The sequence below is a fragment of the Meleagris gallopavo genome, chromosome 4 (assembly GCF_000146605.3).
Source record: "Meleagris gallopavo isolate NT-WF06-2002-E0010 breed Aviagen turkey brand Nicholas breeding stock chromosome 4, Turkey_5.1, whole genome shotgun sequence".
In the NCBI taxonomy this organism is placed as follows: Eukaryota; Metazoa; Chordata; class Aves; order Galliformes; family Phasianidae; genus Meleagris; species Meleagris gallopavo.
In genome coordinates this window covers 48,977,523-48,992,099 of record NC_015014.2, presented here as the reverse complement: position 1 = coordinate 48,992,099, position 14,577 = coordinate 48,977,523, and the positions used below count along the sequence as shown (strand labels likewise).

Here is a 14,577-nt window from a genome sequence, read left to right as displayed (position 1 = left end):
TGTTGAAAAGGGACAGTGTACATTTCCCAAGGAGAGAGACATGCAACTCACCTCTGTCATTTCCTTACACTGAGTTAGCTCCTGTACATGAACATTTCATTTCTACTAGTTGAAGGGATTTGTCACACTAGAATTACAGAATAAGTGCAGATTTACTAAAGCAGGAAGCAAATAATAGAGTTAACATACATTACTTTTAATATTAAAACTAAAGGATCAGTCTTACAAAAAATATTAATAGTTTTTTAAACCGTTTTACTCCATTGGCTTAGCAGAATGCTGCCATCTGTGTACATGTCTATTCATTTCTGTTCCACATATTTAAGCTGTCTCTTGGTTATGGTTCCTTTACATCACAGTAACATCATCAGGGTTATCACTTTTCTCATACCTTTTGAAAGCATCAAAAACAAACCATTGCTGCACAATGTATTAGAGCACAAATTGTTAAATACAGTTCAAGGCACTGCTGGGCTTCGCGATGTTGACCACGGAACATAAGAATCTTCTGCATCAGACTCCAAGAGGAAGCCAAAATTAAAAAAAAAAAAAAAGCTGTTTCAGCTCTCTTGCTGTGTTCACAGACAGCTGAGCCCCTGGGCTCAACTCACATGGCTTTGCTGGCATTTTTTGAACCTTACGTATCACCAAAAATCTCAGTAAATTTACAGTCACTTCTTTCTACTCATGTATCCACAGGGGCAATATAGAATTGCCAAACTAAAATAGTTTTTAAAGCGATAATTTCATTCTTTAATTGATAAAAAAATAAATACGAATTGTAGTGAAAACCTCGTTTATCATTTAGAGCTCCTTTTCTAGACACAGTATTTACACAGTAAGCAAAGTAACAGTGTAATGATGTGGGTTTTTTCATTCCTTAACATCTTTAGAACTCCACTGCTGAGACTTTTTCCACAGTAACAGACAGAAGCTGAACTGCCAGGTGTAGCAGGGGGAGGACTGACTGCTTTCTCTTGTGTGCAGGGTCGCCACATGGTACGGGATGACTGGACTGCCTGCCCACACTGTGACTTTCCTGCCCTCTATTCAGAATTCAAGACGTAAGTTGGGATTTTTTTCTTCTACTGCAGGATTCCAGTGTTCGTTCCATCTAACATCTTTTAAGGCATCACTTTCAAGTGAACCACCCCAACAGCAGCCACTGGAATAGGAATTTGCACCTAGCACTGGGTGCAGACTAACAAAGCACTCATCACTTAGAAACTCCTCGTGGTCTAGTGCCAGCTGCTCTGGTCATGGTCTGCTGCCTTTTCCTCACGCCCACTCAGCCAGCAGCAGCCTTTCTGTTGGGGCTAGCTCTCAAATAGTTTAAAAAAAAAAAAAAAAAATCAACACCCAACTCACCTTTTCCCCAACTAGCCAGGAACAGCTGCTACTCAGCCTGCATCCCTTACATTGTATACATTACAGGACTTACTCTCAGGCACAAATATAGTGTTACAACCATCCTTTGACCTGTTGCTCCTCTTCCTTTAAAACAGCATGTTACAGACTGAAAACATATGTCCAATGTGTTCTGAAACAATCAACACTGTTCATCTTAAGAAAATAAATGACTGCACGCAGTACCTCAAACAAGATGACGTGGATGGCTAAGCTCAGGTATGTATGAGATCTTTGTTTTGTGGAGCTTCATGGGTTTAGTTGCTGAGGTTGTAGAGTTTTGTTTTTTAATTAGATAGCAGGGCTCATTTGAAAGGGCAGTAGCCATGTTTCCCAGCAAGGAAAGTTCAGTGTTCAAGAGTTTAAGGCTGCATCTCAATCCTTCAAGTTGTTGAGGTGCAGATTTAACATTGGCCCTTAAGTATACAGAGGGTATTGCTTTTTTTTTTTCTTTGCTTCATTTACACCAAGCAGGCCAGCAGTGGCAGAAGCCCTTGTTCACATATTCAGCATCAGTTCTGAGCTTTCATCACTTCAGTTTCTGTTAAACAGTTCGTAAGTTTTTAGGTATTTTGTTCTGGCTTTAATTGCAGCTATAAAATTTAAACACAACAAGTTTTGGAACTAAATCCCCCTCTGCTTTGCTTTTTTATGGCTATGGGGTCAGTTAAAAAAAAAAAAAAAAGCCTGATAGATGCAGCAAAATCAGAACTTCTGCCAGAACGTGCTGTGCCCTTAAGCAAAAATAGAAACGTCCTGTGAAACACATTTTATTGTAATTCTATACACTGCTTAATTGCTATAATGTACAAATATGCAGATTAGGATTTACTATTTACAAGATTTCAGTACATAATAACAGAGGATTTATTATAAAAACAGTCATGTGAAGACTTGCATAAACACCAGGTGACTACACATTACATTTGCATCATGTTCATGCACCCTGGTGCTTGTTCTACAAGAGTAGTTATGGCTTGTAACACAGCACGTTCGGTACATACAGCACTGCCCCCTGGGACAACAGGAGCTACAGCTCCTCTATAAGAGGAACATTTTCAATGCACTGGTTCTTTATCACCAGATCAGTTAAATGTTCCTGACAGAAGTTAGATAAACAAAGTCACTTCCAGAGCAAGATTTTTCTGTTTAATGTCTTGTTTTCTCTTTTCTTTTACCTTCTTTTTTTGTTGTTTCTTCATTTTTCTCTCTTTTTGGCAGCTTGGAAGACTTCACCTTTTTTTGCTACAAAGAGAATACAGGGAAAGTTTAAAATTCCAAGAGTAACCTGGCAAAAGGTGTAAATCAAATGCAGTGAATTAAAAAGAAAAAAAAAGGGAACCAGGGGAAGAACCTCTCTCCCCTCCCCTTTCAGGAATCACATTTTAAGTGCAATGGAATACAGACACTACAACATTGTCAGAGTTCCTGGGTTTAGCAATAAAGGCAGGGAAGTTTGCTGCTGCTGTCTGTAAGGACATGACCAACACTTTTGTTATATACATTATTTAATGTGTTACAAAGGTGTCTCACTGTGCTCCAACATTCTAGCAGAAAAAAAAACAATGAAAATTAAACTTTTTTTTTTTTAATACTACTAGAAGTCAGGGATAATGCATTTAAAATCTACTCTTGTTTTTGTTTGGTTTTTGATTCTGTTGTTACAAGTCCCAGAAGTTAACATAAAAAGAAAAAAAGTTTAGTTTGGTAGTGTAATACTGAGGAAGATAAATCACCTTGATCATTGCATCACTTTCAACAGTATCTTGCTCCTCCTCCTCAGATTGGATCTCTTCCACATTCAGTTCTCCGTTCAGTTCAGAGGTCCCCATGGATCCTGACTGCTGTCTTGACAACTTCACAGAATGAAGGGAATATGGAGTCAGATGCACCTCTTTGTTGTAGGCACGTGTAAAAGCTGCCTTGACCTGTTAGGCGCAAAGGAAACACTGAGCATCAGCTTAACTAGCAGTTTATTTGTATATTTACAACCTCATTTTCAGTTGACATAAGTACTTTACCTGCAAATCTACAAATGGAACAGTGAGTTGAATGTCTGATTGCAACTCTAAGTCTTTTCTTTACTGGACTTGTTATAAGAAGTCTTACCAGAGAAAACTATCCCTCACTTCTGAGATCATGCCTTACTCCAATCATCGCTTTTTGGCACTACATCATTTGTGAACAACTGTCATCAAGGATGATTTACAAGGAAGGGTAACATTTCATCCAAAATCTGACGGACACGCTGAGAACTTCACAAAAAAAAGAGCAAATAGCCCCCTGGTTTTATGGTTTTGTTGCCCTTTTATTTTTAATGTCTTAATAAAAATATTTTTAAAGTAAAATAAGTATTGTTACTCACGTATGTTACCTACATTATGTATTTGACATGTGGCCAAGACAATGCCTCTTCACTCGATGGAACCCAAGGCACAGGGTTGGACACTCGTGCTCAACCTACCTCTAAAACAACTGAGGCTGTGTCCCTTAACAGGATGCCTCAACAGCTGAACTGCTATGGATTTCCATGTTCAATTAAATTAGAGTTCATAAGAGTATGCATTTGCATCTTCATCAGCATACCTGTACCATAACTATCATTGCAAGATTTCCTTACAAAAGATGTGAGAAGAAAAAAAATTACTAGTAAATCTTACCTTGGGATCCAGCTTTGAAAAAGGACTGGGTTTACCTCCCCACATGCTTATTTCCATTATGTTTTCAATGTCTTCTTTCATCAGGCAGTAAGAGTCCATGAATGCTATAGCATCTTGTACCCCATCTGCTCCAAAGGCTTTCAGTGGCTGGATGAGTGCATCACGCAGATGTGACAAATATTCCATATTTACTGTCCTCTTGCATGCTTGGGTTCTTTGTCAAATTGAAACAGAGAAGTAAATCTGTAGAGCTCAACACAGCTTTTTTTCTAAACACAACCTCTAGTTCATCTCTCAGCAAATGGATGCTCAGCTGCCTTAAGAGTTAACCACAAGCTGGGTTGCACCATTTCTTTTGTCACACTTGGATTAGGGAAAACTTAATGCAAGGTATTCAGCACTCAAAAACCCAAATGTCTGGGGAAACACAACCCTAACCTAAAAAAGGAAGAAGTGTCCACAGTCTGACTGTTGTCCAGAATAGCGATATAAAAACATCACCAGTCTATGAGGATACTCCTAGAATATACATTTAAGACTGTACCAAAGAGAGCACAGAGTTACTGGCAAGTAATGAGCTACAGAATGAGATAACTTGGTGCATATCAACAGAGACATCTGTACTACCTCAGACTCATGTGCATTGCCAGTTCTTGGATGATACGTTCGTGTTTGCCCGTGGATGAAAATTTCCCCAGCCAGCTGGGAAAGACAGGAAACTGGGACATGTAACCTCTCATCAGCTCCCCAGGAAGAACACTCGAATAAATAGCCTGAAAAAATATGACACACACACACAAAACTTACTTAGAACATAACGGATTTCATTTCACTGACACCCACCCATACTACTCCACTTATTTCACTGAAAACAGCTAAGTGACTAGAGATAGCTCCACACTACAAACAGTTCACCTTAAGACAATCCTGGCTGTTTGTTTCTGTTTATCCCTTTTAGATTACAGCTTCATCTCTTGTACCACCCTATTTGTTACCATGATGTAAAATATCTGTCAAGTGATGACTTTTTAAAAATGTTTTTTCTTTCTAAATGGTTTGCTTCTCTAGTTTAGAGTACAGTCACACACACAGTGCTTGTTTGAGTGCAATCAGCTATCTTCTCCGGGAGATGGACATGGTACAGCAAACACTTCACAAGAACACAGCTGCTAAAAGATTTAGCTATGAAGCTATATAACCTCAGAGGTCCCTTCCAACTTGTGGTACAATACATTCACTGATGCCAGTTGCGGTCCTTTACGCACAAAAAAAACCCAACCCAGTAGCCTTGTAGCATACGTGAGTATTAACGTAAGTTTAGATGTTTTTACAGTTTATAAAGAAGGTTTAAGTTTTTTCAATGTTTCAGAAGACTGTTTCATGATGATACAGCATGAGGTCATCCATGTGATTTATAGGAAGCTGCTCTACTCCCCAGCAGGACAGAAGCATACTACATAAAGCACAAACTATAATAGGTCATCAAATTACACAGACAGTTTGAGGTTTGAGTCTTACACACTGCACCCCATAGGTAAAGCACACAAAATGAGTGTTGAGTGCTCACCTGTGTCGGTAGAAGGTTCCAGTTTTGCTTGGTACGAATCTGTTTGTCCACCAGATCACCATCACATATACTATCAGCAGCTCTACTCAAGAGCATCAAGTGTTTCTTCAAATCTCCTCTGGAGGAAAAAAAAAAAATAATAATAATTGATTTTATTACAAAGCAAAGTATATACAGAAAGGTATTTACATTTTACTCTTTGTGAAATTCTACATGAATTTAGGGTATGGAATAACTCACCCAGCAGCAGCAGGTTTCACATGCACATAGTTCTCTTGGACAAAGAGAGGTGCTAGGGAATAGTCATGGAAGAAGAGATCTGATTTGTCTATAAGAGACATACGAGAAGCCTCCTCTCCAGCAGCAAAAACTTTCCGGACAACATCAAAAGGGCCCTAAATGATAAAGGTATTTCAAGAAGTGGGTTGCAAGGTAAGCAAACCAACACTCAGCACAGTGTCAAGAGAATTACTATAGTGACTGTACACAGCAGTATCTGGACTCATCAGCACAAGCTCAGCGTCCAGTACTGTCCTTTTAAATGTGCCTTTTCAATAATGCTTTGCCAGTTTTGAGAACTGAGTTCTAAGATTAAAGAATTTCCTCCTAAAGACAGCAATCAAAATGAGAAGTATGAGATGAAGTATGTATCTTCCTTAGAAGACAGCACATCAAAATAGTGCTGGATTAACTGTTGACCCATTACTTGTGGCAAGACTGACATGTATTCAAAACATTTGACAGCGCCCTGCACATCTAGGCTATCAGTGCTTTCCTTCAGAAGATGCCTACAAACCCAGTAATTGTATCGAAATATCACAGTACCAGTCAGTCCAATCTTTTACACATACCAGTTTGATATCCTTTTTGGCTCTGCCAGCGTCTGTTTTGGCCTCATCGTAAGTCAATGATTTATCTTTTGCACACCACATATTGAGATTATGCAAAACCTAGAAAATGCAAGTGACAATGTTGTAGCATAAAAACAGAAGAAAAAAAAAAAGCCTAATCTTTATACCTAAATTCATGCTAACGCTGAAAATGGCACTGACCTGTCTGATGTCTTGATTTGCTGCCAGGATTATCTCGTTCATAGCAGGTGGTGGAATTTTCAAACCTTCTTTAAATGCAATAGACATCATGGCACCCTGTAACACAGACAGTTCTGAGAAACTGACAGAGATTTCCTATTAATTCTTTCCCTTACAGAGCACGTTATCAATGTGCTGGGTTGGTTTTTTTGTTGTTGTTGTTGTTGTTTTTAATTAAATTAAACTGTTTTCTTTATGAACATACAAGTCAAGTCAGTCCTTGACACTAGTATGAAAAAAAAAAATAGAGATCACTTAAAAAAAAAATAAAAATCCTTGGATGTATTTAAGATGGACATCTATATCTGAAAGGCTTTGAGATATTTCCTCCCATAAAGCCAGACAACCCCATTTGGGAAAGCAGAGTAACTCAGTGAGGTGACCTGCCAAGTTTCAAGTGGTGTTTTCCAATTCTGTATGAACTGTGCCACATGGAGATAAGATTGCTGCTCTAATTCAGTGCAAGCCATGCAACCATCTTTACCTTAATCTGTTCTAGACGAGGTCTCTGAAAACGAAGATCAAAACAATAGTGGACCAAGGAACGAATTTTCGGATGGTTTCGGTCATTACACATACAGATGATGGGTATCTTTGTGTGTTTAATCAAACCAATCAGTTCCTGCAATTTAAACACATTATAACAATTGCATCAAGTACCTCAGATGATGAGAATGCTTAAAATGTCATATCAAGCAGCTTTAGTCCCTGCCTTAAATCAAATCTTTTTAAGATTGAAGTCAATAAACCAGATCCTTGCTGTCGTTGTATTTCCATAGTGAAAATGTTGCCCCTTTTTCCTACTTCTTCTGCTTGTTATTCTCTTGAGCTCCAATAGTACTGACATCTAGTCAGATACCAGTTTGACCCAGACTGTGCCCAGAGGGAGCACCCATCTTCAACTATTCCCTGCCACAAGCAGTGAGGAAGCAGAAATAAAAAGATCGACTGTTCCCTGCTCAAAATAACTCAGCCCTGCACATTCAGCTTAAGTTAGCACAGCAATCTTTGGCTGTCCTAGTGGAGGTGAAATTCAGTTCATTTCAGATCTTACAAGGTAAACACCTGTATCTGAGCTAAAGGTTTCTACGCTCTTCATCAAAGTACTGCACTGACCACTGAAGAAGGTAACTGTTCCAAGCTAGATTACAAACCTTCCACTGCTGGTAGACATCAGCTGCAGAGAGCCTGTGATAAATTCACCTGTCCAAGAATAAACATCTATGGTGCACACACCTGAGCTAAAAGGTTTGTGCGTTTATTTGTTTTGCAGAGGTTGGTGGTTTTGTTTTGTTTTTTAAACTAAATGTCTTTTTTCCATTTCTATCACTGCATAATACACAAAAATACATTACTAAAACAGGTCAGTGAACTATACTCTGGAGGAACTGTGACCCACAACTGAGGACAACAGACAGGCATGAAATATGGCATGCACTCTGCAATGGCATCAGCTAATAACTGTAGTAGTTTCACCTGAATCCCTCCTCTGTCTTCATTGCCTGCCATACCATCCACTTCATCCATGATCAATACATGTTTCCCGCTAACTGATGAGGATGTGCCTGAAAATGAATATGGACAAGAAAATGAGATTGCAGTACAATATTTTATTCCAAAGGGAATAAAATAGGATCTTGCTCAGAGTTTTACCCAGTGTTTTACACATTATGAAAGCCCAACCTAGACAGCTGAAGCAGTGATGAACCTTTTGTCCTAGCTCTGCCAATGTGCTGATATGGAGTTCATGTTCACAGAATAGAGCTGTCTGTAACTCATGTCACCATCCAAGAATTAAGTGCTTGGCAACAGAAGAACAACTGCAGAGTCCTTCAGCAGTTTGTGCTGATTAAGTCTATCCTCTTATTAACAGGATTTAACCCTATGTGGAGGATGAATTAGCACAGCTTACTAAATTAAGCTATTCTTATTTGAGCCTGATCACTTCCATGTGATGAGCACATCCAATTCCTAACATGACTGTGCAGTAAGGAAGCTCTGTCCCTCCTGTAACTGCTCTATAGCCAAGCCCACCCTCAACCAACAGACATACCAGAACAGAAGCCTTTGATGCTGGTGTTGTTCAGTGATTCAGCAACTACTTCCTTTAGACTGTTCTTACTTCGAGTGTCACTGGCATTCAGCTCCACATAGCTGTACCCCAGTTCCTAGTACAAACATACAAACCACACAGAAAAGTGAGACCACAGAGACTGGTGAAGAACAACAGCATACTCAATTTGAAACAGTATTTTCAGAATTCAAGAAGAAAGCTTTTACAACACTATTTCCAGATCTAATCTGTGGCTTTGATTCCTTTCTCTCTTTATCTCTATGTTCTCACACTCCAGAAATACTTACAATCAAGCATGGAATAGACATGCCAAAAAGAGAACTGTTCCACCTCTCACCCCATCCCCTACAAAAAAAAAAACAAAAACAAAAAAAAAAAGACACACAGAGTTTGCTGTGAAAGATAAAACTGAACTGTCCCAAGGGACAGAAACAGAATTATGAGCCAAGGCTGGCTAAACTCTATAGTATTTCCAGATGCATATCCAAATCTTGTGCACAGAGTCAGGAAAAGAAACATGCCACATCCCACAGGAAGCTGACGGAAAGAAAAGCTTTTAACTCTTTAGCAGCTAGAAAATACATGACTCCCTCCGCAGCTGCACCACTTCACAGCAGGGCTTGTCTGCTGCAGTCCCTGAAGGAACATAAACCAGCTGCTCCTTTATCAGCAAACTCTCCCAGCACAGGCATAGAGCTGCAGCAGGGTACTGCACAGAGTTTTATTCCTGTAGCTTGGGTAACCCAGTTTTGTTAGCCTTGTCTGAGCAGCAGAGCTAAGCACTCTGCAGAGAGACCAACAGCAGCCGTGTGTGAGCTAGGTGGAAAAACTAGAAGCAGAAAGACTGCACCAGTGCAGAAATCAGCACAAGGTCAGCACACTCAGCTCCAGGTGCAGCAACAGCCAGGGAAACCAACTCTGGGTTATCGACCCTTGGGTTGGCACAAAGCTCTAAGGCCTCTGGAAATGGGAGGAGGGATGAAAGAATGAAAAGGCTGAAGTTATTTTTAACATTTGAATTGTAGAGAGCGGTGAGCCTTATTTCCCAGTACAAAAGACCAGACAGCTGCAAATTCTTCCCAACCCTTGTAAACTAGCAGTAACTTTCTAAGAATTTCTTGAGAGAGAGATTTGTTCTTAAGAACAAGATCATCTGTAACACGCTACAGTATCACTATTAATAACTTAGCTTTAAAGGCATTTCTACCATATGGAGCCCTCAGCTGACTGCCATGAAACAGTGGAACAGTGTTGCACTGAGTTTGCAAAGATTAATTCCTAAATTCAGATTTTGAAATGGACACCCAGCTCTGTCAATTTCTCTCATCCTAAAGAGACAGTCAAGTCTGGGAAAGGTATCTCTGTTAAGTTAAAAAAAAAAAGGAAAAAAACCACCATAAGTTTGCCAACGGCACTTTCAAAAAGCTTGCCAGAATTCCAGTGTCTCACCACCCTCTGAGAAAAAAGTTTTCCCTAACATCCAATCCAAATCTTTCATTTACAGCTATTACCTCCAGTGCTATCACCGCACTCCCTGAAAGAGACCCTCTCCAGCATCCCTGTAGGTCCCCCCCTTTAAGCGCTGGAAGGCCACCCTGAGGACTGCACAGAGCCTTCCTTCGGGCTAAACGTGCCCACATCCCTCAGCCTCTCTTTGTGGAAGAGGTGCTCCAGCATTTGACCACCCTCGTGGCCCTCCTTTGGGCCACCTCTAAGTCTGTTCTGACTAAACAGAGCTAGGCTGGGAACAGAACCTGGTAGTTCAGGCAATAATCACCTGCACACATCCATATAGAGGATCAGTATAAAATAAAGACTTGGGAACCAATTTTTAAGTTTGAAAACTAATAATTAACGAGGACTCACCTTACAAACTAAAGAAGCTGTGGTAGTTTTACCAACTCCAGGTGGACCAGAGAGCAATGCTGCTTTAAAACTAGAACCATCATCTTTGCCTCCAGATTTGTTGGTCTTTGCTATAAAAGAAGATTCTAGGTTTTACATACATACATAAACTGCACATTTGATGTAAACCTTCAAAGATATCAACTATTACAGGAGTTTCACATTTAAGGCTTGATATGAGTATCAAAAAATAAAATATACATGCATCCTAAGTATATGGGCAAAAGCAGTTTAAACTGTACTAGGTAAGATTCTAAACTGAAATATTAATGCAATATAACTATTTCAGTAATTTTCCAACAGCAATATCATAAGGAACAACACCACAGAAGAAACCAACTACCTGTGACAGCTGCAGTGAAGCTTAAATACTACTTTCTCATGAAAGACTGTCTGTAGGGTTACTCACTGCACATGCCAGTGGCTACTTGTCAGAGAACCTTAACCACTCATCTTGTTCTTACGCATGAAGCCAGCCCTCTAGACATATTGCTAGCCCACATTTCCCCTTGTGCACAGGCAGGTTAGCACTGATGACTGTTTCTCTCGGTAAAAAAAGAACCGAACAGCCTGGATGCTATTTATATAGATATTACTGCTAGATTATTTTCATCTGCTTTGGAAAACAGTCACATTTAAGAAAATACCACACAGTACCTTCAGATAGAAGTAGGGGGTAAGTGAGCAACTGCTTCAACAAAACACTCAGGCTCAACTGTTTCTAAAAACCTGCATCTGAATTTAGAGTCATTCCTACTGAGTAGAGTTGCTCTCCCGGCACAGAGGACCCCCACCAGCACATGGTACCAAGCAGTGCAACTGGCACGGAAGAACAGAGAGAAGTTAACCATGCTCACCTTGTCCATCTTCTGAGGTATTCCTGTACCAGCTTCGAAGCCATCGGAGGAGTTTATTGGCACAGCTCTGCTCACCCTGCTGTCCAATTATCGCCTTAAGAGATGCAGGCTTGTATTTATCTACCCATAGTAATGTCTCTGTTTTATTTTCACTGCTCTCAGAAACCAAGGTCCCCTTAGATTTGGGGGCTTCTTTCTTCTGCACAGTTTGATGTTCAAAGTCCTTAAGCTTTCGAATGGCAGTAGCTTCTTTCTTGACAGATTTGAAGGTACCTCCCTTTTCAGGTGTACAATTACTTTTCTTCCTATCAGCTTCCCTTTTGAGAGGACTAAAATTCCTTTTGCCAGACTCAGTTTTCTGTGGTGTCTTTTTATGTCTTGACTCTGCCTTCTTTGCCTTTGAAAAATTAAACAAAAATTAAAAAAAAAAAATAATTAACATGCTGTGCTTGAACATAAGCAGAGGCATGCATAAGAAAGTCACAGAGCTTGTGTACTGATAAACATCCCAGAGTAAATCAAGGAACATTCTCTGAAAAAATAAACCACTATTAAAAAATGCCACCAGGTTGTGTAGCAGAACCCACTACACAGAAGTGTTCTGGTCAGTCCAGGAGTAGTCCAAGTTCCAGCACTCTCCTTCCTCACTGAGTGTGATGTGTTATGAAAAGAAATCATTTGAAACCGATGACTGTCAGGTTGCAGAGAACAGGCCATCCATCAGACACGTACAAAGCAGAAGTGCAGATCTTAAACAACAATTCCAAGTTTCAACACTAAAAAAAATTTAACACTAGGAACACTTCCAGAAAACACATTTTTAAAAAAGTGAAGCACTCCTCTCAAGTACACACTTATAAGAGAACTGCAGCAGCTGTCGTTTAAGAAAGCAGAGAAGGTATTTAACCCAAAACAAACAAAAAGGGAGTGAAAGCAATCAGTACAACCTCAGAGCTGCTTCTTGGGATGACATCAACAGTATATGTACATGTGACAATTCATGTCTAGCCACATCAGAAATAACAGTGCAATATCTATGCCAAACATAACACATTTTTTACACTTTATCAGCCACTACAAGCTAGATTTAATCGTACATAAGATCTTTAGTATGGCTTTAGGGGTTGTTTGTTTTTTTTTCTTTCAGTGAAGTCTGTTATCTAAACACATGGTTACTTATAGCTCTAACACATACTAGTACAGTCTCTGGATACCATATAAAAATCAAAGAAGAATGCTAAAAACTAAAGCCATCTAAGAAGATACAACAATCCCTCAGACAGCTACCTAAAATACCTAAACATGAAAAACAATGTCAGAGTATAAGAGGTTATAATAAACCTTATCAGTCCAAAGTAGAACTTTTAAAACACAAATAAAATTTTTCAGTTTCAATACTTTTAGCCTATGAGGTCAAGCTGACAATCACAGATAAGGCTACTGTTAAGAGAACAAAAGATCAAAGCACCCTGCTATTTAAAAAAAAAAACAAACAACCAAACCAACCAACCTCTGTTTCAGCTGCCAGCTCATACTTGGACTTCTTGCCTGGCATCGTTCGAACAAGATCAAATAGGCCATCCTCATCAATAATTTTTGTCCCTAAAGCTGATGCCTGGGGGCAAAAATAAGAATTAAGAGTATGGTAAATGAGAGTTACATAATTCACTTCAAAATCCTTTCACAGCAAAGGCTACGTTTACGAACACAAAATAAAAGCAACAGAAGGCTGTTGTTCTTAATACACGTGTGTATAAACAAAAATAAACTGAAATCGTAACTATGCTGAGTAACTTTTCCTTTTTAACACACGTTTGTAATGCTCACTCTTTTCAGAGGATAAATAAAAAACATCAACTCAAGTAAATTATTTCTGCTTCCACTTCCCTCAGGCACAATGCTCACCTTTTCACATTTAGACTGTCCGCAGTCTCGTCCCATAACCAGATAGTTTGTCTTCTTGCTGACATTGCCAGTTACTTTTCCTCCGTATCGTTCAATCAGAGACTTGGCCTCATCTCTTTCAATGGACTCCAGAACTCCTGTAATTACGAACGTCAGGCCTTCCAAGCAGTTTTCAGCTCCCTGATAACCATAACATGGAAAATATCATTCAATCATGCAGTTCTACAAATACTCCTTCAACCACGAATTGTTGTGGTTTTTGTTTTTTAAATCTTTACCGTGTCAAGTGCTCTATGAAATTTTAAAAATTAACCTAATCTACCTAGCTACAGATAACAGGTGTAGAAGTTCAGAAACTATTAGAAGGAACAGCTCTCAACAATACATCACACATTCCTAACACTTTCTGCTTCAAGCTCAGCACTGTCAGTCAAAGGAATGACAGCAAACTTCAAACATTAAGACCAGTAACTATTTTACATCAGCATGGCTCCACAAGCCAGATAAGGAATTTCATTTCTCAGTATATTTTCTTGCGTTCAATCACTGCTTGGCATTCCAATTTAGCTTCCCGCCCATTAAAAAACCTCAAATAGTGCAGCTGATGCTTGTTAGATCACTTATAACTAGAAGCCTATAATGCACACCACTTCTACATACAGAAATTCTACTGTAGCCAAGCTTACTTGAGGAATCTCTTTGGAACCCAGAGCTTTCGGACCCTCGCGATTGAGGAAGCTTCGGTAGGCTTGATAGTTGCTTCGTCTCTTTTCAGAGTCCTCAGGACTTATAGACTTGAGCAAAAGAAAAATAAATACACGGTACATACAAAAACACACTTATTAAATGCATAAAATGCAATGAAAAACTCCAGGATCGCAGTGTAAATAATTTTTATACAACAAAGATAAAGGAGAACTAAATGTCTGTTTTTATCTATTAAAAAGTAACACCAAAGCCCACGGGATTTTCTGTTGCTGTTTGGAAAAGGAGGTTGTGAGTTTTTTTCCCCTCTGGGGTGGGGAAAGTGAGAGGGGTGCTTACGGTGTTTTTTTTCAGTTACACTTTGTTTTATTTAAAGAATTGTACCCAATATTTATTCTCAGTTTTC

At 39.3% G+C, this 14,577-nt stretch overlaps 2 protein-coding genes across 3 annotated transcripts in view; one reads left to right on the top strand and one right to left on the bottom strand.

The window, feature by feature from the left end:
- WDR19 (WD repeat domain 19) overlaps positions 1 to 3,321 on the top strand; it is a 39,477-nt gene extending 36,156 nt beyond the window's left edge. Inside the window, exons 35-37 of one of the 2 annotated variants that reach the window (XM_010710277.3) lie at positions 988 to 1,064; positions 1,506 to 1,626; positions 3,191 to 3,321. In XM_010710277.3, the coding sequence (XP_010708579.1) occupies positions 988 to 1,064; positions 1,506 to 1,620 (192 nt within the window). In that variant the 3' untranslated portion in view covers positions 1,621 to 1,626; positions 3,191 to 3,321. Of the gene's footprint in view, positions 1 to 987; positions 1,065 to 1,505; positions 1,627 to 2,628; positions 3,151 to 3,190 lie in introns of those variants that run through there. The other variant, XM_010710278.3, reaches the window with a different exon arrangement.
- RFC1 (replication factor C subunit 1) overlaps positions 1,691 to 14,577 on the bottom strand; it is a 31,058-nt gene continuing 18,171 nt past the window's right edge. Inside the window, 16 exon segments of the mRNA XM_019614898.2 lie at positions 1,691 to 2,652; positions 3,144 to 3,335; positions 4,068 to 4,281; positions 4,695 to 4,840; positions 5,635 to 5,752; positions 5,875 to 6,029; positions 6,486 to 6,584; positions 6,687 to 6,782; positions 7,210 to 7,347; positions 8,202 to 8,290; positions 8,779 to 8,893; positions 10,666 to 10,775; positions 11,562 to 11,958; positions 13,072 to 13,176; positions 13,467 to 13,646; positions 14,153 to 14,260. Of these exon segments, the coding sequence (XP_019470443.1) occupies positions 2,557 to 2,652; positions 3,144 to 3,335; positions 4,068 to 4,281; positions 4,695 to 4,840; positions 5,635 to 5,752; positions 5,875 to 6,029; positions 6,486 to 6,584; positions 6,687 to 6,782; positions 7,210 to 7,347; positions 8,202 to 8,290; positions 8,779 to 8,893; positions 10,666 to 10,775; positions 11,562 to 11,958; positions 13,072 to 13,176; positions 13,467 to 13,646; positions 14,153 to 14,260 (2,358 nt within the window). The 3' untranslated portion in view covers positions 1,691 to 2,556.